Source organism: Oryx dammah, unplaced genomic scaffold (genome assembly GCF_014754425.2).
Source record: "Oryx dammah isolate SB20612 unplaced genomic scaffold, SCBI_Odam_1.1 HiC_scaffold_9, whole genome shotgun sequence".
Taxonomy (NCBI): Eukaryota; Metazoa; Chordata; class Mammalia; order Artiodactyla; family Bovidae; genus Oryx; species Oryx dammah.
This window is the reverse complement of record NW_024070193.1, coordinates 39126852-39154567: the sequence shown is the minus strand read 5'-3', so window position 1 is coordinate 39154567 and position 27716 is coordinate 39126852. Positions and strand designations below refer to the sequence as shown.

The following is a 27716-nucleotide window of genomic DNA, read 5'->3' as shown; positions in this document are numbered from 1 at the left end:
AAAAAAAAAAAGAATTATTTTAATAAAAATTACTCATAAAAATCCTAATAAATTTCCAAGAGCAAGATATTTCTTAGTACATTTATAAAAGAACATTTGGTCCTTTTACAAAAAGCTCCCTTTTAATTTAAATACATTTCTTATTTACAGATTACACATAAAATATCATCTATAGTTGCAAAGCATATTGCACATTACAGACAGAAGCATTTGTGTATTTCAATAGGTTTTCCCAGAGATTCCAACTCTAGATTTTTGTCCTTTTGTAAAAACAGATTTCCCTTTCTTGGGCATAATAAATAAAAAATACAGCTTGTGTTTTGCTATTTAAAACTAAAAATACCTTTCAAAATATTACTTCTCTGCCTCTCAGAAAGAGGGAAGGGGATAATGAATTGGGAAGGTCCACAGGTACTTGACACTCGCCAGATTCACATCCAGATTCAAGTTGGGAACACAACCCTGAGCCCTGTAAAACCTGGAGACACAGCCCAGACACCCCCCTCTTCTCACTTTCACAAGAGTCCCTGCCCTGCAGGAACAGGCACTAGAGAAAGAGCTGGATGTCTGGGAATGCAAAAGGAAAGAAAGATCAAGATTTTTTTTTTTTTCCCTAAAGTTCCTGCTCAGCCACTGCAGGGCTAGGGCAATCATCCAGCCCGACCTGTTAACCAGCATTAAATTTGAAATCAGCAAAAGAGAAAGACCTCTGGAAAAAGGAATGTCTGATACTGCGTCTGTGAAACCCAAAGCAAAAGATGACAATTTGCAATCATTCAATCAAGTGAACTAAGAAAATGGCTGAGGGGTGTTTTTCTTTGGTGGGGGACACGGCGTGGAGGTAAGAGAGGAATTCAGCTGAGACCCTCAGACTGCACCATGGCACTTATCCAGCCAGAGAGCTAGAGACTAACTTCCACCTGCACAGACACCATCCTGGAGCATAACTACCTAGAAAACTACTGAAGTGTGTGCTCTTGCCCTGTGACCCAGGACAGCCTCAGAACCTGGGGATGCAGAAGCTCTGAAGGACAGACTTGAACATGGAAGCTGATTTTCACCCAGGCCAGGACAATCAGAGACCTAGCAAACACTTTCCTCACCACCTCCTCCTCCTCCAGGAAACAGAATCCCTCAGTTATACCATCTCAACCCACGAAGCCTGCCCTGGAACGATTTAGAACTCTGGGGGGATAGATTTCAACTCAACCCACAAAGGTAGCTGTAAGGCAGCTTCCCACAAAGGTTTGGCAAAACCACTTTCACTGAGTCAACTAAAGCGGAGTCTTTAGACACGAGCTGCACCTGGGAATACGAGGATGGTGCGGGCTGTTCCAAAGCGTGGAATGGTTGGCATCAGGGTGTTCCCAGGGCAAGTCACAGAGCAAGGGACTTCCCCTGACACTCCTCTCCTCAGCCCTCCCCTCCCTGATCTCTTCTAACACAGAATAGAAGGAACAGCAAAAACCCTGTAGGATACATCACAATTGTCGACATTCTGATCTTCAAAAAGAAAGCAAGATTTGAATGTGGCTCAGAGAACTTTCTCTTGTAACTAGCAAGAGATGGCATTCTGGCATCTATTCACTGAGGGCAACCTGAAAGCTTGGCAACCAGGGTGAGAATGAGCCCCTCACCCTCGGACTCACAACCGGTACAAGTCCAGGACCTGGAAGCTGAGAGGGAACATGTCTTCCGTCAACCTGTGGCCCTGAGATGCTTCTGAAACACTCAGGCCCTGGCCCCTGGTCCAGAGTGGGAGGGGCGATGGGATGCCTGAGCCCACAGGAGAGGGTCGTGCGGGTGTGATCACACCACCGCGTGATCACGGAGGGCCCACTTTCTTCCCTGAGGTGCCCCATTCTCCCAAGAGGCTCACTGATAGTCCCATCTTGGCATACCTGGAGAAAAGGCGCAGGGCCACTTGTGCATGTGTGTGTATTTAAATGGGATATTTTGGTTTCAATGAAGCATTGAAAATATATAGGATATTCTCAAAGAAAATTTTCTATTCAGTAGGTCAGACAGTGTGATAAACAGAATGCTTCTAAAATGAAGAAAAAATGTAAAATAAGAAGCATTTGATGTGTTTTTTTTTCCTTTAAAACAATTTGCACAGTAAATGTTAAAAAGACAGACATTGATTACTGTGACATTTATTACTGAAAATCCCTTTTCTAGAAATCTCAAAGAACTGAATTATATACCCATTTTAAAAAACAGTAACACAAGTTTTCAAGAAGAATAAAACTCCTCTCTTTTAGAAGGAAATGCAACGGCTTACGCAGCCCTCTCTTCTAGCTTTAAAAAGACTAAAATAAAATCATTTGAAGTGTGCCAGCAGTAACAGGGGCACCACACACGACAGGTGAAGTTGGAGGTTTTGAAGAGACTTCCTACCCTCTCTGCGGAGATTCGTTTCAACCTCTGACGCTACAGGGAAGCCAAGTACAGGGTTCAAGCCCACCTCTGCTTTCTCTGAGCACTCTGCACAAGTTCAAAGAGACATACTCCATTCTCGCTAGGGAAATAATGACAACAAAGAAGAGAGGTGCTTTAGCACGACTTCCTTCGTATATATGCTTGCTTAAAATAGCAGGCTGAAAGGCAGGGATGGGCCAAGAAGTTTTCAGAATCTACCTACCTGATATGCCATCCTATCCCCCTTTCACTGTGGTCTCACCATGGAGCAATACGAAACAAGCCTGCTAAAACCATAGCAGCAGCTGTGACATCCAGTGGCCCAAACAAAAATGTAAGGCACTAATCGAAAGCCTGTATTACACAGAGAAACGGCTCAAGGACACCAGGAAGTCATTTGGTCGTTTCTTTCTCCCTGACTTGGCTAATTGGCACTAGACACAGGAAACGAAAACAAAACAATCCCAACCCAAACACGGTCAGAACTGAGAATCCTTGGTTGGCAGATATAAGACTCAAATGATCACAGGTATTTTTCTCTCCCTAAAAGGCACCTGGTTCTGAAACCGTGGTAGATCCTCAGGTAAGCTCATGGGAAACAGAGACCACCACCTGGAAGACCTACTTGCTAGGCTCTTGAACGGTGACGCGACAGCCTAAGAGACTGCCTGTTAGACTTCGGCTTCCTTTGTGAGCAGATAATCTTGTCACTGTGACAATCACACGGGGCACAGACGTATAACTGGATTTTTCCCCACGCGACTGACAGTCCCAGGGAGGAGACCTGGGAAGGAGCCCAGCGATCCAGAGAGGGGATAACAAAATGGAATAAACAGAGTAGTCAGGGGAGCCGCAGGACCTGTTGCACAGAAATTCATTCACAATCCTCCAGTGGAGAGGTAGTCAGGCTGCAGTCACACGAGCACAGGCAGAGGAGACTTGACTCGACAGACCCCGAAGTAGGAAGCTCTTAGGATCCAGCCAAAGACACCCTGTCCACGGAGCACATCGTAAGAGGCCAACTTCTACGTACCTTTCCACTTCAAAGCATATCCTTAAGACAAACGGCATTTTATTGAACAGAAGAGAAACACTAAAGTGTGCAAGGATCTACCAGATGTGCGCGGGGAGCTGGAAAGAAATTCCTACACCATCATGGATGGCCAGACTTCCATCCTCCTCCACTTCGGGTTGGGTCTCGGCCTGGCCCGGGGTTCAGCTGTTTGGGGCCCGGTTTCAGATGGAGACCACACGGGGGAGGGCAGATCAAATCAGGCCCACCATCTGGTCAATCTGCCGCATGTAGATGCTCTTCAGGGGCAGGGCGTATCGCCGCTCATCAGGAACCCGATTGCACTGGAAAGAAAATCAATGAAGTACCATTTGAATGAGTTAAAACCCTGTGTGTTAATCCCTCAGAAGGGGTGACCAGATGACCTCCCCTGGGGTTTCTCATCCTAGCACTGTGGACTCTTTGGGCCTATCCTGGGCACTGCAGGATGGTTAACAGCATCCCTGGGCCCCCCCACTACATGCCCCTCACCCCTTATCCCCAGCTGTGACAATCAATGTCCCCCGACACTGCCCAATGTCCTTTGAGGAGCACAGGTACCTCCAGTTTAGGACCACTGATGTAATTTACAGATGAAGATGTAGAGACCCAGGGAAACTAAAGACATGCACCCAGGGACTCCCCTGGAGGTTAGGACTCCACGCTTCCACTGTAGGGGGCACAGGTTTGATCCCTGCTTGGGAAACTAAGATCCCACATGCTGCAAGGTGTGGCCAAAAACATAAAGACATACGCGCATGCAAGTACAGATGGTTCGGACTAAAAGCTGTATCCCTTGCGTGTTTAATCGATCCAGAATTGCAAAAAGAAAAAAACCTTTGGCTATTTGAAACCTGTTGCTTTTCTGAGTTTACATGATTAAGAGTGCTAAGCTTTCTTCTCCCTCTCTCTCAGAGGGGACCTAAGTTTGAGAACCGAATGTGCTGTGTGGAAGCAGTTTCCACATACATTCACGCCCCTCCTCAGAAAAACACTTTCCTGCTGCTCTTACTGGAACTCGCTTGCCCAGGGCCTCATCTCTGCAAGATCCAGACTGACAGGTCCTTCAGGTGGTCCCCACCCTCCCTCCCAGCTCCTGCTTTTTGTAGGAGCTGTGCCCTCTGCCTGTCCCTCTGAAACCTCCCCCTCATCGTTCCAGTAGTGACTGAGAATCAAGCTCCCGAGTGAAGCCTTCCTTGGCTTGCCAGCAAGCTAATTTCTCCATCTTCCATGTCCCAACAGCACTTCACACAGCCTCCTACTGACGAGCACTCAGGAAGGGGTGGGGGGGGTGCAGATCTCCGTCTGCACCAGACCCTGAGCCCAACCAACACCAGGACCACAATGACTGGCCCACACCCCTGGCGGCTGGCACAGTGGGATCTGGTCTGTGAGGCGAGCATCTCCTTCAGTCCAAGTCTGGGTTCCACCATGTGCTCCGCCGTGTGACCTGAACCTTTCAGTGCCTCGCTGCTGCTGTCTACGAAACGGACACATTGACACCTACCCCTCCCAGGGCTGCTATGAGAATTTCACATACTTAATTTCAGCACTTAGATTGGTGCTCAGCACATGTGAACTCTATAAATGCTGGCTCTGATGGTTACTTTTCCTCCTGCCCTTCCCTTTCCTTCTCAGTTGTATTTTATTCATTTAACCTACACTCCATGGCCTAATGGAAATTTCAAGGACTTTGCTCTGCTCTGGCCTGTTGATTTAGTTCAGAGACTGATAATAAAGACTTTCAATGAGTCACGAAAGGAAAAAGTACAGTCTGGGATGAGAGGGCATGCCCTAACCCAGGTAGCCTGGGGGGAGGTGGCAGGACTCTTGGCAACTGAGGATTTTCCTGAGGAGGGAGCTGGCATACGATGCATTGTGAGAGCATGAGGTTTGCTCTATCACCGGATGCAGCGGCCACATCCAGACCATCCTGCTGGGCTCAAATCAACACAACTATCTTTGGCTGAAAGGAAAGACTTGAGGATTTGTTTCCAAACCTTCCTCACTGCTCTTGGGGATAGTCCAAGCGTGCCCAGTTGAGCGCCCCTCCCCCTTTAAATGAGGCCAGATACGTCTCTCACTTTAAACATTTTTTGGCTACACCACATGGCATGTGGGATCTTAGTTCCCTGACAGCTGATCAACCATGCACCCTGCATTGGGAGAGCAGAGTCTTAACCACCGGACCTCCAGGGACGTCCTGACCCAAGGGACGCTATTCACAGGCTCCCTGGCCCTCGGGCCCCTGGTGGGGCTGGCCCACGAGAAGCTCCAGCAGATCGGAAGCGCTGTGTTCACTTTGCCAGCCCCCTTCCCACACAGTCACAGAAGCCCACCCAGAGCAGCGGCTCCTGCCCAGAGGCCGCCCCCGGCACCGGCTTCTCTGCATCAGGGTTCCCGTGACCACCCTGTCTGCTGGCACCTCAGCCCAGAGCACTGGCAGGCGGCTGCCCCCATGGTATCCTTACACCCTGACAGCACCTACAGAAACGGCCCCCTGCTGAAACTTCTCAAATTACCCAAGCTGCGGGTGCCAGGAATATTCTGTCAGGACCCCTGAATGACAACAGGATGAGGAGTATTTTCTCTTCCTCCACAGACAAATCAGCCCCGGAGACAGCAACTTACATTGGAGCTGGAGTTGATGACGTTCAGCTCCTGAGGTTTAGGCCTGTGCCCAGACTTTCCCACTTGGTCCAGCCCTCCCTCTTCAGAGAAGAACTCCTTCCACGGTGACTCCCGGAGATGTTCATCAACAGATATAATGTGTCCCTCAGTTGTAAACATGTATCTGGTTCCAGATTTGTGTACTGGGTTCTCCTCATCAAAGAGCTAGTGGGGGAAAAAAAAACAGATACAATTGTAGCATGTTTGGAACTAATTTATAGGGGTGAGTCCAGACTACTTTGCTAAGCTCTCAGACCAACCCAGGCTGTGAAGTGTGCATGCTAAGTGGCTTCAGTCAGTGTGACTCTTCGTGACCCTATGACTGGAAGCCAGCCCCGCTCCTCTGTCCATGGAATTTTCCAGCCAAGAATACTGGAGTAGATTGCCATGCCCTCCTCCAGATCTTCCTGACTCAGGGATCAAACCCACGTCTCTTATGTCTCCTGCACTGGCAGGCAGATTCTTTACCACTAGCAGCACCAGGGAAGCCCGTGGGGCAGAATCACCAGTTATGTTTAAGTTCAGATGCTTGAACTTCCCTGATCCCACCTAGACCTAGAGGTTAGAAAGCCCAGGGCTAAGGCCCCAGTGACACTAGTCTGTATAGGCCCCAGATAATGCTCCTCACCCTGCTCCCCTGAGAGTTCAAGTGCTGGGACTCAGGAACTGGCCCCCACCTCAGCCCTAACCTGTAAAAACTCCATAGAGAAGGAGGTACGTGGCTTATTCTTCACTGGACCCCCAGGGTCTGGCCCTGACACACATTCCTACATGGGCTCTGTGGGAACAGGGCACCCAAGGCAGTCCCTTCCTTCAGCAATGGACATGGGGGTGAAGAAGGGTGCAGCAAGGGCATCTAGAAAGAAGACCTAGCCTAGTAGGGACAGGTCAGAGTGGGAGAAAGCAGGTGTGCAAAAAATGACATACGAGGCAAAATGTAGAACAGATCTCTTCAAGATGGGAAAAAACCTTACAGGCATCTCAAGTATTTTACAAATGAGAAAAAAACACTCAGCAGGAGCGAAGGAGAAGAACAGGGCCAGCCCAGGTTCTCCCCCTCCCCCCATGACCAGACCGAGTTCTTTCCCTTCAAACACCCTGGGGGTCTCCTTCATTCATTCGCTCTAGGATTTGCCCCTTGAACATCCCAGACGCCAAAGCTGCAGGAACGGATGTCTGGAAGAACCATCTGAGCCACTTGGCAGAATGACACTCCTGTGCCTGCTTCTGAACCTTCCAACTCAACATGGCTCTAATCTTAACAGGGTGACTCCAACCCAGCTGCCCCCAGGCTTGGAAACCACTGAACTAGATACAGGGAACCTATCACCACTGATGGCTATCTCCAGATCTTCACCTAAGCTCCCCATGCTGTTTCCCCACCAGGACCTCCCGACCTTTGGAGCCTGGAGAGCAAGAAAGCAGCCTCATGCCCTGGTGCAAATGCCTCACGTGTCCATGGCTGAGTAGCCGAGTGGAAAGGGCACTGGACAAGGAGTCAGGACTGGTTGCTCAAGCCTCGGCTCTGCCACGTCACCACCCCCAGAACCCAAGCAAGACCCCTGACCTCCCTCCAGAGATGGCAGATCCCAAGGGGAAGAATGAACACCGACCAGATGATCCCAAAGGTTTCTTCCAGATCCAAAAGTTCAGTTTCTACCCAAACAGGTGAGCATGTGTGTCTGGACAGAGAGTTGGCAGGGCTGTGGGTCTCACGGGAACACACGTGTCAGGGAAAATGAGATCTGAGACCCTGCTCTTTTCCTCAGAGGAGCCTTCTGACCCCCAGGCTCACAAGGGTCCTCTAAGAACTGCTGTCTGCACTCCACACGCTGTGTGACGCTAGATCTCCGTGTGTGTGTGTGTTCTGGGCAGTACTTCCTCCATGAGGCCAGGAACCACAGAGGACACATCAATGTGCTTTTGTTCTGACAGGGTGGCACGCCTGGGCCAGTGAGATGCCCAGCACAGAGCAGTGCCTGCTCATGTATGTTAGATGGAAGGCAAAAGGCATGCCTGCTTGCTGTATAGCACAGGGATATGCTTTGTGATGACCTACAGGGTGGGATCGGGGTGGGGAGGTGGGAGATTCTAGAGGGAGGGGACATATGTATACTTATGGCTGATTCATGTTGTTGTACAGCAGAAACCAACACAACATTGTAAAGCAATTATCCTCCCATTTAAAAAAAAAAGAAGGAACGCCTGCTTTCAGCAGAATCAAACACTCTGGGTCAATCTCACAGCACACGTACCAGATACAAGTATTTACAGGTCTCGCTGAGGAAGAAGCTCTCCATCCGGTCCTCCTTGGACTTGTCGATGACATGATGCAGCGTAGCGTAGCCACACCTACGAAACAATCGTCCCGTCAGTCCCACAGTGCTCCCTCCCACATGCTCGCTCATTTAAGAGGCAGAAGCCATCTATTAACAGAATAACCAATGACCAAACGCCACAGGGGAAAATAAAATAGGGTGGGTTTAAAGGCTACCTTTTTTGTAGCCTCAACTGACTGACTGCAAATTCGTTAAAAAATGGTCTGGCAGCCAAATCATCAGGTGAATGGTGGGGAAAGGGGTCCGAGGGTGGTGGAGAGTGTTTGCCAAAAGCGTGACAAGACACCAAGAAAACTGACCGGCAACAAATTCCAAAAGACCGATTTACATTTCCTGTCCCAAGATTTATAGACTGACTTCTCATTCGGATGGTTTAAAACAGTATTTTCTAAGAAAATATTTATTTTCTAGGTTCATTTATTACTAGGTTAAGAAAAGCAGGTCACAAAATTTAGTTTTTATACACGTATACACACATTACAGACATATATAAATGTATAAAAAAGAGTGTAGGACTCTATACTTAAATGCTAATGGTAGTTATCTCTGCACATGGAGATCACAGTGATAATATTCTACTTCTATATTTTCTATACTCCCTGAACTTTTCACTATATGTATTTTTTGTATAACAAGGAAATAAGTTACTTAAAAAGAGCCCACAGAGTCCTCTGGAACTCTACAGGAATAAAGGCAAAAAACAATTTTTTGTGAATTAAATTTTTTGTGAATTTTTTGTGAATTAAAAGAATTTTTTTAATTCACACTATAATGGGCAGGTTCTACTACACAAAAAGCAAGGAATCTCCCTGCAAAATTAACATTAAGGGTCTGTTCTAAAAAGTAAAACACAAAATAGAATATTATTACCCCAGAACGACTCAAAATAAAAGTGGTCAACAGGAAGAGGAAGGAACTTAGGAAACTAACTTGACTTTTGTGTACTTTTCCAGACTCTGCAGAATGTCCATTCCTACATGGAGGTAGAAGGGATTCTTGGTTGCCTAGAGAGAACATGAGAGAGTGTGATCCAGCGGGGCCTGGGACACGCCATCCACACACGCGGCTTCCCCGAAGGAGGGGCGGTCACTTCATCCTACAGGGTCTCGAACGTTAAAGGACTAAGGCATACTGTGGATTCTGGTCAAAGTGCACCTCCAACCTGCTTAACTTGAATGTCAGACTGGGGATGGCAAGAAGGCCTGCTTCCAGGGCAGATCAACCCCCTGCCTTCGGCTCTCCTGATCCCCACCATGACACAGTCCTGCATCTAAGGACAAATCCAGTTTCTGTGTTGTCTCAGAACTCTTCAGAAACATCAGCTGCGAGCACAAGAAAACAGGACTTTGCCTCCACTCCACACGCAGCGCTGGGAAGAACTGCCGGGCAAGACTTCTGAAGCATCTGCAGGGGCCTCCACACTCTGTTCTCTAATCGCCCCCAGGACGCAGACCCGGGGCCGCTGCCTCTTCTGTCACAGGCTCACAGATGGTTTTGTGAGGGGAAGAAAAATTCTCTGGGAGGACTAGACCTTCCTCCCAAAACTACTTTAAAAGTTGGGAAAATCTACAATCCATTCCCAGTGCCAAGCCCGCAGCAGCAGCAGAAGCAAATGACCACAAAGTCACCGTCTCTGGATTAGGAGAAGTGCAGGGAGAGGGCAAGGCGGTAAAGCCGAAGATTTCTTTGGCTTCTAAGAAAATAGGCAATGTGAGGTAGAAGCTGCAAGAGGAAAGAAAGTGACAGAAGCCAAGAGCCTAAACCCAAGGGCAACAGACCTCAGCTTAAGGGGAGGCCTCAGACGGTGCCGAGTCACCCTGGCAGCGTGAGTGGCCTGACTCGGCCCTGAGTCCAGGGAGGCAGAGTCACAGGCTGGCTCCTCCTCTGACAGGTTACCTACAACTCACGAGGTCTCTCTACCCCATGAGGTCAATTACCAGCTGCACAGGATTTCTCCCTCTTGTAGAAGCAAATGGCAAGGATTTGGTGTTTAAAAAAAAAAAAAAAAAGATTGAATAAATCTAAACTACAACACTGGGAATTCTTCGGTGGTCCAGTGGTTAAGAATCCACCTTCCGAGTCAGGGACATGGGTCTGATCCCGGGTCAGGGAACTAAGATCCCACACGCCACAGGGTAACTAAGTCCATGTGCCACAAGCACTGAGCCTGCACACTCTGGAGTCCACGCTCTGCAACGAGAGAAGCCCACGCACCACAAGGAAGACCCAGTGCAGTCAAAATGAAAAAATAAAAATAAACTACAGCACTAATCCTGCTAGCCGAGCTCGTAAGATCTCCTTGCAAGGGCCTGCCCACTACGCACATCATTATACGGCTGCTGAACACACGGAGGGCCAGCCTCTCAGAAAGTGAGCAGCTCTGGTGCTATATTTGCAAATGGCTGACAGCTCTCGGTGTGTACATATGCACGGCGTGCACAGAGGTATAAATATCTGCCTTAAACTGTGGGGGAGAAGATTCTTCACAGTTAAAGTGACATTTCCTCTGGCATTCAAGTAATTTCACAAAAGAGAAAGACTGTTGTTGTTTTTTTTTTAAGGATTAAACAAAAATAGGTATTCAGATGAATCCCAGGTGATTCCCTTCCCAGCTAAGAAACAGACTTCATTCGTCTCAATAATTTACAGCCCAGGGCTCCACAGCACCTGAGGACAGAAATGCATCCCCCCAGGAGAGTTCTTTGGTCCAATATATTTGGAAAACAGTGAGTATTAAATCTGCCTCTTGGCTGTTTTAAGGATGGGAGAAACAAGTCCTGGAGTGAAGACAGGAGCCAGCTTTGCACAATGTGGGTCACACGTGTATGTGACCGTGGATGCCTTCCCTGTCCTGTGGAACCACAGTTTACACTCCGTGCTCACCAGGCTCTGGGCTGGCGGTCACCCCAACAGTCACTGTGAAGTAACTTGGTTCTCCACCTGTCAGCAAGCACTCCCTGTGAACCAACTGCTCCAGGTCTTCCCAGCAGTACCTGGTAGAGGAGATACGTGGACTCCACCAGTTCGGGCCTCAGCGGGTAGAAGAGCACGTCGGGGGCCTGCAGCTGCCAGTTGTACCTCTCGGGGAGGGCCCCGTAGCGCTTCCAGATGGCGTAGTAGAAGGCATGCAGGCAGATGGCGTCTTCCACATCTCCTATCAGAACCTGTGGGAAAGACGCAGGGCCCCAGGCTAGGATGGGGTTCTCACAGTGGCAGGATGTGACACATGGGCCCTGGGCTCCCCCTCCACCCACTGGTTATCTGATCCACAAACATAGCTGGAGACAAACCCAACCCAAAAGCTGCCTGTGGGACAGATGCCACCCCCCATCTGGCCATCAGCACTACATCCCTGAGGACTGCAGAGGACAAGAGGCTAACTCCTCATGAGCAAAGCATCGACACCTGAGAGATGGACCATCCAGAAATTTTACACCCTTTACTTTTCAGGCATGGCTTTGCACTGATTCAGTGTGGAGTAATTTTCAAAGAGAATAATGGACACATACTATGCCATGAACTGCCCAAATCTGAAGGAGCCAGAGAATGTTCTGGAACCATAAAAAGAAAAGAGGGGGCGGAACCCTTTCCAATGACTTCTTTCACTGAGCAAACGGAACTGTGAAATACCTGCAGTCCAGGGAAGAAGGCCTGCAGAGAGTCAATCCACGTGTTCATGAGCTGCCCGCTGAACATGTTCACGTTGACATAGAGGGGCGGGTCCCCTTCTCCCTCATTACAGGCTTCCCGACTGAGGAGCCAAGCAGAATGGTCAGAGAAAAGGAAGAGACACAGCTCTAGCCCTGTTCCTCCATCAGCCCCCAGCAGCTTCACTTCAGTGGAATCAACATCAACCTTTGCTCCCAACACATTCCTTAAACCTTTGGAGACAGACCCTCTCTCCCTGTCAATACAGTACTCTAGCACGAGATGACACCTACTAGAAGACAAAAGTTCTGAACTTGGCCATCGTAACACATTGACTTGTCACTGCACTTTGCAGAAAGCACTTTGACATGCAGGTTTGACTAATATTTCCATGTAACTTGGTATATTTTCCAGCCAATGCAAAAGCATTTCTGTACAGAGCTTCCCTCATAGTTCAGTTGGTAATGAATCTGCCTACAATGCAGAGACCCCTGTTCGATTCCTCGGGTGTGAAGATCTGCTGGAGCAGGGATTATGCTACCCACTCCAGTATTCTTGGGCTTCCCTTGTGGCTCAGCTGGTAAAGAATCCGCCTGCAATGTGGGAGACCTGGGTTCAATCCCTGGGTTGGGAAGATTCCCTGAAGAAGGGAAAGGCTACCCATTCCAGTATTCTGGCCTGGAGAACTCCCTAGATTGTATAGTCCATGGGAACGCAAAGTCGGACACGACTGAACAACTTTCGCTTTCACTTTCAATTTGGTTTATACAGTGAGTCAGTTTTGACCTGAGTGGGGAAGCCTAGTTCTTTCTGCACAAGAGTCTCATCTCTAATAGAATCCTACACTATGGGGCCTGGGCCTGGAGGAGCACATCAGAGCAAGGAGCTGAGGGATTATCACTAGATTTAGTAAATGCAGGGGCTTTAAAAAGCAAAAAGGACTGAACTCTGGCCAAACAGCCTCTTACCTAAACATTGCACTCGCATGTTCGTACAACAGCTAGGGTGGAAATGTGTCTGAGAAAATCCTACCAAGCAGGCAACTCAGTAGCTGTCACTTGCACTGGCCACTTAATAAATGCCAAGTGCACAGGGGAAGACCCAGGAAGAGAGAGGAGGCATAGGGTAGAAGCTGCTGCAGCTTCAAATGCCACTTCTCTGCCATCCTGAATGCACAACCGACAAGCAGCAAGCAGTATTGTTTTTAACAAACACGCCATTTTGCTGTATAATAAAAACTAATGCAACACTGTAAACCAACTATACTCTAATAAAAATTAATTTAAAAAAATAAAAAATAATTACTAAGAAAACAAACGTAGAGGGGAAAAAAAAATGTGGTACCTGTCCTTCCTCTCATCAAGTATAAAGACGGAACCTAACTTCTCTGGAAAGTGAACCAAAACAACTGTGCTACAAGACAGCTCTACATACAGTTAAAGCCTGAGAAACCCAGGGACGTGTCACTCCTTGTGGCAGCCGTTAGTGACCCCTGCCTCTGGGCTGTCACACCTTTGTTCCGTCCCTCACACACTGCACCAGCCTTGGTCTGTGTGACCAACAATCCAGCAGAAGTGCTGGTTGTCATTCCCAGATTAGGGCGTGGAAGCACAGGGCAGTTTCTGGAGGGTCTCCTTCTGTCTCTCTCAGACCTCTCATTCTGGGGCAGCCAGCTGCCATGAGCTGCCTATGGAGAGGTCCATGTGGCAAGGAACTGAGACCTCCGGCCACAGCCAGGGAGCAACCGAAGCTTGGCAGGGAGCCCTCCAGCCTGGCCCGAGCCATGACATGGCTGCAGCCCCCACCCAGAGCTTGTGGGCGACCTCATGAGAATCGGCGAGAGAACATTCGCTGTTTAAGCCACTAGGCTTCAGGGTAATTTGTTACATAGCCGTAAAGAGCCAATACACCACTTCATCCCCAAATGACCAGCTAACAACTAGGAGGCAAGAAAATGAGGCCAGAGACCAGAGCCTGTGTATTGAATTCCTCAAGACACATTCTACTTGCTCAATGGAACAACGAGACAGGCAGTGAGGAGACATACCCTCTTCTTAAGTAGTTCTGAATACTCTGATATGCAGCATTAAACATTTCTAGGTCTTCTTTTTCTCCAAAGAGAATGTAAGATTTCAAGAGGTATTCATAGAAGGAGTCCAGTCCGGCACCCAAGCCACTCTGCTTGCCGACCCAGTGGCCCGTCTGAATGTTTACAACATTGCCTGTGAAAATAAGTGGAGCTCGTCAGGACCCAGGGCTGAGGGGCAGGAGGCCTCCTACTTCAGCCCCATGGCTCCTCAGTACCTTCATCCCGCACAGGGAAGAGGAGGCAAGGGTACAAGGCCTCTTGCGTGATTTGACAAATGGAAGGAAGACTAAAAATATCTGTATTAGGATTTAAAAGTGCTGTATACAAAAGTTTCATGTGACAGGCTGAAGGGCTTATGGAAAATTTTAAAGTTGACAATTTGGGGTGACACTGGGTGACAAATGGGGCGACTATTTTATTTTTCCTGTTGTTAAATAAAACAAATTTGTGAGAAATGAAGGAATAATCGAAAATCACTTTTAAATGGCAGTACTTTTGCAATGACACTCTAGGCTCCAAGACCCCCAATCCAGTTCCCTCCCAGTGACAAGAAAATATTTCTCAAAATAAGACATAAGAGGCAACAACCTATTTTAAGATAACATCTTGAGCTAGTAAAATACTAATAATTATTGAAGATAAATAATGAGTACATAGGGGCTCATTATTCATGACCCTTTTTCCTACTTCAGTAGGAAATTGAATTTTTCAGTATGTTTGAAATAATTTTTTAATAATGTCTTGACCAAAATTCTGGAGGAAAAAAAGAAAAATCTAATACTGGTTTAATCTGGCTTTCAACCTACTACCACATAGTGAGATTTCTGTAAAGGAGAAAGTCACTCAACCAGTTAACTCTAAATTCCTATATTTGGAACCTCATACTGAAGCAACATCATTTGCCTCTGAGGCAGCTCTTTTTATAGCATTCCCATTAACAATTATTTTCAAGTGGAATATGCCAAGGGATTCAAATCGGAAGGGAGCCCTCAGATAGGAAAAGCATGATTCCATGCCATCAAAACTTCCATTCTCCCTCTAAGAGAAAAATCACACGGAGAAACACTGAGGGGCCCCCTCTCTGAGCTGTCAATTTTCAGGTTCCATGGCACAAGGAAAAAGGAGTGGAGAGGAGGAAGGGCCCCAGAGAAGAGGAAAGGAAAGGGGGTGATGCTCTCAGCACCACCCTGACAGGTTCCCCGCACCTAACAATCCCGTGTCGCTGCTCCGCAAGCTCCAAAGGGCTTTCACCGCTCGCCTGGCCACCCACTCAAACGTGGAATCCCCCAGCAGTCGGCTTAGAATCCCAAATTCCACCAGGAGGGAGCCGGCACCGGCCGTGCACGTCTCATTATTGCTATCGGGAGGAACGCCTGTCTTTAGATTCACCTGGGGATAGAAAGAGACAAAGGATTTGTGGCAACAGTCAAGGAACTCACGTGGCTAGGAGGCCAAGTCACAGCGACCACACTCCACTAAGGAACCAAGCTTACTGCAGGCTGAGTCAGCCCCTGCCTCCTGCTCTACACCCGGGACAAACATGGGAACGAGTTTAAGACACACAAACAAGATGATACGAACATCAGAGCCCCATGTTATTCATAAGAGCCAGTCTTGGGGGAATCACATAACGCTATTCACTAACATGCCTCTTTTCAGCAGATTTCCAGGTTCTCTTCACGGTTATGCAGCACCAGGCTTTGGCATGGGGGACAAAGGCAATCTGTGGAATCATGTAGAAATTTTAAGTGAGCTGCTATGAAGCCAGTCCTGTTCAGCAAACATGAACAAATCTCGGGCTGGCAGAGAAAGGGCACCCAGCGAGAGCGTGACAGCCTGTTCCATCATAGAGGCTCCTGAGGTCTGGCAGTTCTCCACTGGTTACCCAGAGCCTGACTCAACTCCCAGAGGAGCTCTGGGCTCAGCAAATCAGACGCCACAAAGATAGAATCTTCTTCCAGATCTTGCATTTAAATCAGCAGCTAACTTACTGGTCTGTACAGGCTTTATTTGAAAGGTCCCGGTGAAACAACATACACTGAACTCCTATGGTATACATGTGAGGGTGTCTGGGGAAATGGACCCAGGTCAGAAATGAAGACAAAGTCCCCTCACTGTTTTGTTGTAGCACAGGATACAAACCCCACCTGTAAAAAGGGTTAAGAAGACTGAGCAGAGGAACGTAACTTCCTTAAGAGGAAGGATAAGTCAGATATGTCCTATGCCCAGCACACAACAGGTGTTCAGTAAAGGCTGAATGAGTTAAAACCGATGTATATCGTATTTAGGGCTAAATTCTCTCAAGGACATGGATTTCCTCTCCCACAAATAAAGTCACCAACAAAGAGTGTTCATTCAGTCAGGGGGTGAGTCATGGAAACCGTGCACCTACCCGAGGGTAGGGGATCCCAGTCTTGGTGTTTTCAAAGGCAGGGAGGAGCCTCACGGCCAGGTCATGGGCCATGTGCAACAGCTCGTTGTCGTAACCCTTAATCGTCATGTCGCCAAAGGGCTGCTTGGAGTCGGTTATTATTCTGTGGGCAGAAAGAAGGCTCCCCAGGACCCTAATGACAGGAAGAACAAAAGAATAATAATCATGTTGGCTGTACAGTCCGGTTCAGAATGACGGCAGCAGGCTCGAATCCCCTATGGACTTAGCACTGCCTGAATCAGAGGGCCTAAACTTACTGACCCCCTGACATTCTTTCTGGCCCTTTACAGGGGACAATCAATTGCTAGCTAAGCACACTACTGAAAGGGAGAAGGTGATCCGTTCATCTGAGTCTACTGAGAATATCCACTTCTAGTGATAACCTTGTTTGGTCATCGTCATCATCTCATCTCAAGGGAGCGGCCTCATCAGTCCCAGCATAACTATCACTTTTTAGTACTAATAAACTACTCTTGGTTTCTCTCACTTGGGGGAGAAAACTTAGCCAAACAAGAAAAGAGAAAAGAGCAAGATAACAAATACCAAGTAACTTTTGTAGCTCTGGCTGCCAAACAACATGAAATTCTCCAACTTCTGGTGCAGAGGCAAGGAGAGGAAGAGGAGGAGAAAAGGAGAGAGTGGCCCACAGAGAGACAGGGGCCACCAGCTTACATCCCCAGCCCTCAGGGGCCATGAGTTCATGTCCCCTCCAATGAGCTGAAGTGGACTCTGACATTTTTCAGAACTTTAAATAAATGCTACATCTGGAATGTTATGCAGTGATACAATTTTCAAAGTTTCAGTGGAAGAGGAAAGCCGTCACAGTCTATCAAACTAAAAAGGTGAGATATAAAGCATGAGTCAATACATTAGAGGGAGAGATGGAGGAAGTTAGAGGGGTAGGGGGGAAAGGAAGGAGAGAGAAAGACACACAGGGAGCAAAGTGACCCACATGGTCAGCAGTGGTTTTCTGCAGGTGGTAGGTGAGATGAGAAACTCTGATTTCTTCAGAAATACACAGGGGTTTTCCTAGGACACAGTGAAGGAAATGAGACCAGACATAAAGTGAAATCATAAAAAACTCTTTTAAAGGGACACCTATCTTAAATATACATTAAAGTGTCTTTCTATTCAGCCCCAAATGGAATTACTTTGAAACGGCAATTGTTTCAGTTTTGAACCATCCAAAAGGGATGAAAAGGGGACACTGAGCCCACGAGGTCTACATGGACTCCCCAGCTGGACCCTGTGGCCCATGAACCCTCACAGGGATATTCGCCTCACTCACACACACAAGACCAGCTTTCAGTCTGTTTGACAATCCTTTTACCTTATGGTGGCCTCGAAGACCTGGACAGTGGAATCTTTGTCAAAGGAAACTGTGTTGATCACTAACTTGACTGCTTTCTGGAACTCGGATGAATTTCCCATTATCTTTAAAAAGAGGAACACAAGCCATTATGACGGCATGAAATGACACTGAGGTTACGTGATCACAGGAGCTGGGCCACATCATCTGAATGTCTGTACGTGCTGTGGTTTTGCCACTCATGGGAGCAGAAACACAAAAAAGCCCAGTTATCTCTTAGAATACATTCTGCGACAGATGGCAAGCCCATTTCCACCAAACTCAAGAACCGTATCTGCAGACGGCAAAACTTTGACAATAACGCCTCATAAAATCATTAGCAGCCGTCACCACCCCTCCGCATCCTCCCTCAGCTTCACTCTGATTATTTAGCAAAGCAGGCATTACAGTTCCTGAAGTTCCTGAAATGAGTTAAAACCAATCCCCAAATAAAAGAAACAAAAAACACGATATTCCCTCTGTTCCTCAAATAATTCAACAGCTTGGGTGCTTGGCTCCCAGGAGACTAAAACATCTGGGAAACTGACTCTTTGCTTGTTACCCAGATGTCTGAACACATTGAGAAATAGTGGTATTATCTTTGGGAGGACAGCATAAGGCCAATGCCATTCAAAACCAACATAACACACAAGTAACCAGCCTTACGTCCTTTATAAAAAATATTCTAGAATTATGATTCCTATTTTTGGGTGTGTGGATATGGTATCATTCCAAGCTTCTCTCTCTTATGTGAAGTGCAAATTGAGCATAAAATTTGATAAATTAACCAGAACTGAAATGTTTTCATGCTGTTCAAAATTTTATGACCATCCTGGGACTATAATGACAGCATAAGGACACATCCAAAAAAAAAGAAAGAAAAAACAAATGATGTCATTCAGATACTACTTTTTCAAGTGTTTCTTATCTCCTAGTAATTATTGATCTAGTGCATCTTTTTGTCTTTTTCTCCCCCTCACTGTTATTTTGCTGTTCCATGCAGAGAAAGTACAGTTTCTTTTCTGGCTTTTAATTTTGTTTTTTAACAAGATTATGCAATCCTGCTGCAAGTTGCATAAAGGAGTCAAGGGACTGCTATTGTCTGAGTGTTTCCCAAATACACCTGTTACAGTTTGTTTAAAATGTCAGCAAAAGCAAAGGGAAACCTCAACAGAAGTAACATCTGAAAAAGAAGGCTGCAGTGTACATCAAAGACCGGATATTTCTACTGTGAAAACCACAGAAATGGGTCTGTTTCCCTACAGATGTTCACCAGCAGCCGAATCTGTTAGCAGTTGCAGATGCTGATATGAGCTCAGAGCACGTGCAAGACAGAGGAGGAAGGTTTCAGGGACACAGTGTAATTTACCATTTTAGAAGCTACAGAACAGAGTAATGATGCTCTGAAATCGCTCACTCAGGCTGAAGAAGAGCTAGGTTGGACAGAAGCATTACACAGGCTTCTTTACTGCAGAACTCACAGCCTTGAAAAGGCTGGTGTCCACAGTGGCTTTCTAAGAGTGGGCAGACTGGGAGGATTTCTCAAGTTCATTTGGGAACAGAATTCTCCTTTGCAGGAGCACACCCTTGGAATCTGTGTTGGGAAATGTCAGATGTGTCAAAATTCATTTTCTTAACACCTATTTGTACTCCCACCATGTATCGGACACCATGAGGTGTGGACAGAGTGCAGTGATGAACAGGGGCAAGGTCTCTGTAGTTCACAAGCACGGCAGAGAGATATAAAGATACAATGGGACCAAATGAGAGGGCTCAGGGAGAAAAGGTGGCCTTTCTAAGCTAGATATATATATATGTCTTGGGATTTTTTTTAAAGCAACATTTGTAGGCTGAGTCAGCCTCTGGTATCTTCAACGAGTTAACTCTAATTAGGGTGAACATGCTAGTCTGGGTGGCTTCCCTGGTAGGTTTAGCAGGAAAGAATCTGCTTGCCAATGCAGGAGACACCTGGTTTGATCCCTGGGTTGGGAAGATCCCCTGGAGAAGGAAATGGCAACCCACTCCAGTATTCTTGCCTGGAGAACCCCAAGGACAGAGGAGCCTGGCGGGCTACAGTCCACAGGGCCGCAAAGAGCTGGATACAACTGCGTGACCAAACAACAACACTAGTTTGGGCCTATTCTGATTGGTGACGGTGGATACCGACAGGCAGCAGCCATCACTTGAGAAGGAGAAATTAAACTGAGAAGGGAAACTAAACTGCTGTGCAACTACAGCCTGGCAGCATGCAACCCTGGACTTCCTGCAGACCGTGAGCCCAGGAGAACACACAAAGACCGCCCAAGCTCTCCCCCGGTTCTGGTAATTTTGCTGCTGGTCAAGATCTAGGACAGCCGTCATGCAAACTTAGCTAGAATTACCCAATTCTAACTCCTGACAGTTTTAAACTCTTTTAAGGACAGTTAAAATGCAGGATTGGGAATCGGCTAGAGTAAAAATTTTCTAATGGTAAAAGTGTGCTGAAACAATGAAGAAGAGCCAAGAGGCAGTAAAATTAGGTTTATAAGGAAACTTTTTAACATTCCACCGGAATTACAAGCCCTCGCCATGATGCAGAGCATGTGCACAGGGCAGCCTGGTAATAAGAACCATGCAGGGGCCGGCCTGTTTCCCATGTGCGAATGTGTCCCGAGGTCTCCAGCTGAGGGAAACCAATAAGGCCTGAGGAGGTAAAGGCAGTCTCCAAGTTGGCAGCCCAAGTCTAGAGTGGGCAGTGTCCACACGAAACTCAGAAAGCAAAGAACACAAGAGTGTTCACACAGAGGGCCTCTTGCAGAGGCTGGGACCAGGGCTTGGACCTGCTCTCAGGGAGTCAGGAGCTGTGGGACCTTTCAGAGGATCTTCTCCCCTGGAGATCTTGACTTTCACTTCAGAAATCTTAACTCCAGTATCTGTAAACTGGTTCCTTTAAGGAATAAAATAGTGGGAAACTGGGACAAAAATAGGTTTCCCCAAAATAATCACACTGCCTTCTCCACATTTTTAGGGGGATCACATTTCCTCTCATTTTACCTTCCGTGTTTATCTTGCTCTCCGTGTTAAGCTCATTAAAATGAACAACGGCTATGAATACATTCTGAGTATCACGTTTCCTGGAATTCTCATCCCTGGGGTGAAGCAACGGTATTAACTCCAAAATATCTTAATTAACTTCAATAAATAAATAAATAAATACGGCCGAACACTTACTGCAAGGGTATCCAACGCATCAACCAGAGTAAGGGAATAATTCCCTAGCACATCATTGATGTTCAGATTTGAGCTGAAAAAGAAATGAAATGAAAATTACACAAAGGTACTTTAAAAGAGGGGGGGGAAAAGACAATAAAACTAAACACGCATTAGAAACTAAAATTGCTGGAAGCCTTTATTTATTCAGGGACCCCTGTGGATGGATCAGTTGGGCAATGGTCCTTCTGCCGCACAAGGGACAGCCTCTACAGAGTCACAGGAGAGCAGAGACGCACGTGTTTATACTATGGTATAAAAAAAAGAGCATGGAACAGGAAGCAAGGAGATGGAAAGCAAGAGTCGTTGCTCTGTCTGAGACCCAGCTGTATCGCTATAGATGATCTCTCTGTCTAGCTTCAAAAAGCTCTGATTTCGAAATCATTAGGAATGAAAAAGGAGAGGCCCTGTCACATGACCTGCCTGTAACTAAAACTTGAATACAGAAATCAGACACTGCGGCAGATTACACACACAAAGCAGTGAATAAATACCTCAACTACGGTCCCCATCTCACTTATCTGTCCTTTGGGCGGGGGAATAAATTAACTGCTTTCTACATTGTTTCACTAACACCTCACCCAAAGAATCCCCCCCACCCCCACCCCACCCCCGCAGCTCCATGAATCTTGAGGAGTTTTAACAGGCTGGAATTTTAACAGAAACAAAGGCAGGGCTTCTCTTACGGAGAGCTGTCTTAATGCTTCTGCCCACACACCTCCTGCCCCACAATCAACACCCATCGCGCCTTCTGAAATCATCTTCAGACGCCAACTTCAGGACCGCAGCGAGGTTAACTGACAAGTTCTTTGTAACGCTAAAAAAAATCACCAGGACGACAATGACATATCTGGGAAAGGTGGGGATGGCCAAAGACTGAAACATCAAGTCGGTTTGACAAGTTCTAGGGGGCTCAGTTATTCCCATCCCATGCCCGCAGACCCAGGAAGTATTAATAACTGCAGAAGCTTGAAAAGACTTGAAACTGAGGAGAGAAATGAAAAAGATGTACGTAAGGAGGAAAACGGGATGACTGTTTCAAGGTTATGAGTATCAAAGACCACAGTGAAAAAGCCCTAGTTTTATTTTCAGCAACTGATGCACCGATATGACATCTTCCACCCAGTCCCCAGACCACGCTACCTACTCCTTGGGTGTCTGTAAAGGGTCCTGTCCCACACTCCCGGGGACAGCAAGCATCTCTGTGTTCCTAATCCGTTCTCTGCTCTCAGAGGCCTCCTATCTGCCTTAGCTGGGCCGAAGCAGGCCCCACGTGGCGCAGGCACAAACAGCTCCAACACTTCACATCTTCTCTTGCCTGAACCTTAGTTTTATGTTGCTTATGCCACTTAGTCTAGGGCAAAGAATGTATAGCAAAACTTTACCTACATTTTGTGCAGCAGGCTATCTAGAAGGGGCTATGTAGGAACCAGAGCGAACCAGTGTCTCACAGCCATGAAGCCAGCACACTGCACGGCTGAAGAACTGCACTGCTGCTTCTAGCTGTTGATTCTTTCTAAACACACGTACACGACTGTAAAAGGTCCTCTCAAGACAAGAGCTGCGGGTTCAAATCTGCACTTCAAGGATGGTGCCAGCCAGAAAGGGTATAGGAAGTGTCAAAAGCTGGAGAAGGGCAAACAGACAGAGAGATCCTCAATTCAACCAACTCCAGATCATTCTCCTGGACTTAAATATTTAGTTCCCTTGCTCTGCTGTTCAGAAACAAACAGCTGGCTCCAACCACCCATCTCAGCAGAAAACAGGGCCCCTCATCACTCAGCCTCCAGGCTAGATGTTGGGTGAACTGCGTGTGACCACCTTCCCGAGCATACCCTCTCTTCTGCGGCATCCGTCACCCTCTCCACCTGCCCCAGCCCCTGGAAGGAGTGACTGGTCTGGAGCCCTGTACTCCGTCCCATGTTTTACCGTGCTTTTCCTTTTAGGACATAGCTAAAAGGGACTCAGGTTTAAAATACTTCTCAATAGAACACCCTCGCAGTCACTGACAAAGAACCAGTACAAGAGCTGTCACAGGAAAAACTGTATTTGTGATAACTGGCACTTCCTTCTCTCCATTCAGTCAGACAAATCCACTCAAAATATCTAAGGCATTCATTAAAACACCTTTAAATTATTTTCTACCATATCAGGGCTTCCCTGGTGGCTCAGCAGGTAAAGAATCCCCCTGCAATGCGGGAGACCTGGGTTCGATCCCTGGGTTGGGAAGATCCCCTGGAGAAGGGAAAGGCTACCCGCTCCAGTATTCTGGCCTGGAGAATTCCATGGACTGCACAGCCCATGGGTTCGCAAAGAGTCGGACATGACTGAGCAACTTTCACTTTCAGTTTCTTTTCACCAGATCACTGATACACATTCTTTTCACATGTGCCAAGAGAGAAAAAAAGAAAAACGGAGAGGGGAAGGAAGGAAAAAATAAACATCAGAAAAGCCTCTTGGCCTAACACCACCAAACTATCAAGATTCCATTCAGGCTCTGTAGAGACCCTCTTGATCACCATTCAGCCTGGAACTCAAACTTATTTAAGAATCGGTAACAGGTTGGGCTCAAAAGTGCTCGTCTTTCCACATAAGCGGCTGCCAAACCACGACGGCAACCCACTTAATTCATCATGTATGACTATATTCATGACCCTCATCCCACTTTGAATTTTTAAGGTTCTTCTCAACCCAGAACAGAGAAGATGGAGAGAACTTTGGCCTTTTATAGAAAACTTCTGGTGATACAGCTAACAATGCTCACATAGTGTGTTCAAAATTAAAGGTATGTGTTAAAAAAAAAAATCCCCACATATACTTAACCTGTTCAGAAATCTACCTGGTGCTGGGTAGGCACAGAAGTAATATAACAAACAGTCCCTGTGTTCCAGGGATTTGATAATCTGGGGAGACAAGACACAGGGAAAGGAAGGTGAACTCACAACACTATTCAACTGTCATGCGATATTAAAACGTGGAACAGCAGCTTCAAGGAAAGGACCCAACAGGAGCACTGAGTAGATCAAGGACAGTCATCTTCAAACAGTTCAATGACGTCATGGAAAAAAAGACTTGAGCCTGATTCTAAACAGGCCAGGATTTCAGGAAGGAAGAGGAATGTGGAGGAGCCATCCTAAACGAGAGGTGCCTAGGAACCAGTCCATGTGGGAGCCAGTATAGGTGTGGTTTGATTTGCTTTCTTGTTTGAACTGCAATAGCGTTGGGCAGAAAGCAAAGAAGGGTCACATACCCAAGGTCTGAAATAACATTGTTGGTTCATGAGACGACTGCAAATTTTTAATATCCAGATTTACTTGAAGGGACCTGAATTTGGATCCTCCAACCCAAACTGGGGATGTGAGAGGAACTGAGTTTGCATAGTGATCTGTAGCTGGACAGAAACAGTTGCTATTTTTAAACAGTGTTCCGGTTTTATTTATTTCGTGTCAATACTCCTCACCCTATCTCCAGTCAAACAAGACAGGCAAGTTAAGCCTTAAGTAAATGTGACTAAAAAGAAAAGACACGTATGTTTAGCACTCGCATTTCATTTCTGTACTTTTTACATATTATTCAAATTGTTATTTTATTTTTTACATGAATCATGAGAATTCACTTGGCAACAATTATAAGAATACAGCTGCTTAAAATAATTATCTGGAATATATTTATTACGGGCTATTTATTTCAGAGATGTAAATGTGGCCTACTGTTTCCTCAAATATACTAAAGTGTGAGAGTAGCTACGTTAAAGGAAAAGGAGGAAGAAAAATTAACTTTTCACTTTACAAGTGGCCAGGGTCTACTCAAGGCCGCCATAATCCCAGAGCTCTTTCATCTCCTCAAAGACACCAAGGCTGACTAACCAAAAGGTTTATTATTAACCTATGGGCACAACTTCTCATACAGTATCCCTTCGATATTTCTAACTCCGTCTTTCCAACAGCAACATATCTATCTGTCTCAAAGTGACCTGACCCCAACTTATCCAGACTGTCACTGAACAGTCAAACCAAACCAATCATCAGCATATGTCATCAGGAAGCAAAGAAAGTAACTTAAGCAAAACAACTCAATTTCCTCCAATCTGGAAGAGCCCAGTAATATTTTTTAAATTTTTTAGTTAAAAATTTTCTCCCCAAAAAAATTGAGATAGAAAATACACTTCTGTGTATAAAGCCTGATACAGTGAAACTTGAAAACATAACTCATCAGTTTCCTACAATTCTAGAAAGGCCCAGTCCTTTTAAGTTAACCCCGGATGTGCCCATGGCTTCACGAAAAATCATTCTCTCCAAATGCAATTTAAAACAAGAATTTGTAGATAATCAAACCATTTTTAAAACTCTTCAATCCCCTTTAGTGTATGGGTTCCTTTTTAGGACCTAAGGACTGAACTTGGCTGCTTCTCATCAGGTGAAGCAAATCACAAGCCTCAAATGTCCAAAGAGACCAGCAGGCCAACTCCTCCAGTCCCACCCGAGGGGAGCGACCCACACAAAGACAGTCACCTATCCCGTCTAACAGGGTCAGTGTCTGTCAAGGCACAGTGGTTCCCTCCAGCTAGGAGGTCCTCAGCTGGGAGTACTGTCCTCTTGGACTCTGAGGTCAACAGCGGTGACCCTTGAGCTCAGCCTCTGCAAACACGGTTGACAGAACTGGAGGACTGGCAGACCTGTCCTCACAGCTCTGCCGGAGAGTGAGGGAGATTATGGGACAGACCCTCAGAGCAAGGAAGGTCCCGCTGAGTATCAGGACCCTAAATCTGGACCACTCAGTCTCTCTCTCCCCCTCCTCCCTGACCATCCTCAGCCTAAGGAGCAGTCCCTGTAATAAAGGAGAAAGACTGTAGCCCTGCTCTGCCTACAAGTCACTGCGTGGCTTTAGAAGTCCCTTCTCAGGATCAACTCCTGAATTTTTCTATTTTTTACACAGTTAAGCGGAAGTTGGCTAGAAGTGGGGAGATAAGAGCTCGTCTTGAAGCTGCATTTCAGTTTGATTTGATGTTCACCTAGAGATATATGTCTAAGCGTCCCCCTCCACCCCCGGCCCCCAGCCCAAGCCAGTCCTCGGTAAGTGCCACTGTCCCTTCAGATCTCTGGGCCTCAGTTTCCCCATCTGTAAAAGGGCTCAGGTGTCCAGTAACTCAGAGATTCCAGGAGAATCAAGACAGAAGACAGTCACCGGCCCATCCATGCACTCCCCTGGCCCAGGGCGACCTCAAAGTAGGTGAGCCGAGGCACCAGGAGCTGCCCCCGGGAAACTAAACACCCGCGCAGCGCCGGGGGAACCCGGAGGACCCAAGGCTGCACCCGCCCGGAGGACGGAAGGAAGCGCGTGCGGCGCGCGCTCCGGGGTGTCTGGCCGGCGCGGGCTACTCACGGGTCCCCGCGGTCGGGTCCTCGGCCGCGGCAGTGGATGGGGTTGAGCTCGTCCTGAGGAAAGGCGTGCGCCATGTAGTTGTCGTAGCCGAACACGAACATGCCCCGCGCCAGGTCGCGCATCTGGGCGCGCAGCTGCGGTGGGAAGGCGCTGCTGTAGCGCTTCTCATACTCGTCCCGGCCGCGGCCCCGGCCGCCCAGCACGTAGCCCCAGTGGGCCGGGCCGCACACGCCCTGCCCGGGCCGCCGCGGAGCCCGCCGCCGCCTCCCCTCTGCCGCCTCGGGGGCCGGTGGCTGCAGCCACGACGGCCCCGACAGCCCCCCGGGCCGGTCCGCTGGCCCCGAGGCGGGAGATGCGGGGCCGTCGGGACCCCTCAGGCGCTGGAAGCCGAAGCTGAGCGGGAAGCGCTGGTAGAAGCCCATGCTGGGCCCCAGCCCGAAGACGAGCCACAGCACTCCGTGGAGGCCAAGCCGAAGGAGTACCAGCCCCAGGACGAGCGCTCGCCATTGCATGGTCGCGAGGGCGCCGCGGGCATTATTTTGAAACGCGGGGGGCCTTCCCCGCCGACCACCGCACCCCACGCCCGCCCCTTAGCTCCGCTCACTTCCCCTTTAAGGAACTCCCTCGTGACGCACCAGGAACTGGCCCATTGTCCCCCCACCCCTAGCACCTCGAGCCCGGCCGGCCAGTCCCCGCATTCGCCCGCCCAGTCGCCCGGATTGGCCCGACCCCGACCCGGCCTCGCAGGGAGCGGCCCGGGACTCCCCACCGCGCCATAGGCCGCCCGGACGTCCTCGGAGCCGCGAGGCCCCGCCCCTCCCTTCCGCCCCGCCCCCGGCCCGGCGTCCGGCCCCGCCCCCTGGGCAGTCGGAGTCGGACCGGCTGGCGTGGCGAGTAGGGGCCGCTCCCGCTCGGGACAAGGCAACTTCCAGCCAATGGGAGTGCGGCACGGGAGCAGCCAGCTGCCGGACAGGACGTGGCCACGGGCCCGCCCGGTTCCGTGTAGAGCCTGTTTCCCGCGGACCTGGGGAGGAAGAAAACCACTCCAGCTCTATGTTAGGGATGGTGACAGATAAAAGACGTAAGGA

General features: G+C 47.9%; 1 protein-coding gene across 2 annotated transcripts; it reads right to left on the bottom strand.

The window, feature by feature from the left end:
• Nucleotides 1–27267, bottom strand: EDEM1 (ER degradation enhancing alpha-mannosidase like protein 1). 2 transcript variants are annotated; one of them, XM_040245990.1, is made up of 12 exons: nucleotides 26629–27261; nucleotides 21208–21280; nucleotides 17980–18083; nucleotides 16611–16782; nucleotides 15424–15607; nucleotides 14177–14351; nucleotides 12112–12232; nucleotides 11475–11645; nucleotides 9412–9485; nucleotides 8398–8494; nucleotides 6104–6307; nucleotides 1–3777 (listed from the first exon to the last, which is right to left on the bottom strand). In XM_040245990.1, the coding sequence occupies exons 1-12, from the start codon at nucleotides 27138–27140 to the stop codon at nucleotides 3688–3690; spliced, it is 1977 nt and encodes a 658-aa protein (XP_040101924.1). In that variant the 5' UTR covers nucleotides 27141–27261; the 3' UTR covers nucleotides 1–3687. The 2 variants fall into 2 exon arrangements, 1 of the variants encoding a protein (XP_040101924.1); XR_005721968.1 differs by lacking the exon at nucleotides 9412–9485 and having other exon boundaries at nucleotides 26629–27267.
• Nucleotides 27268–27716: the final 449 nt, after the last annotated feature.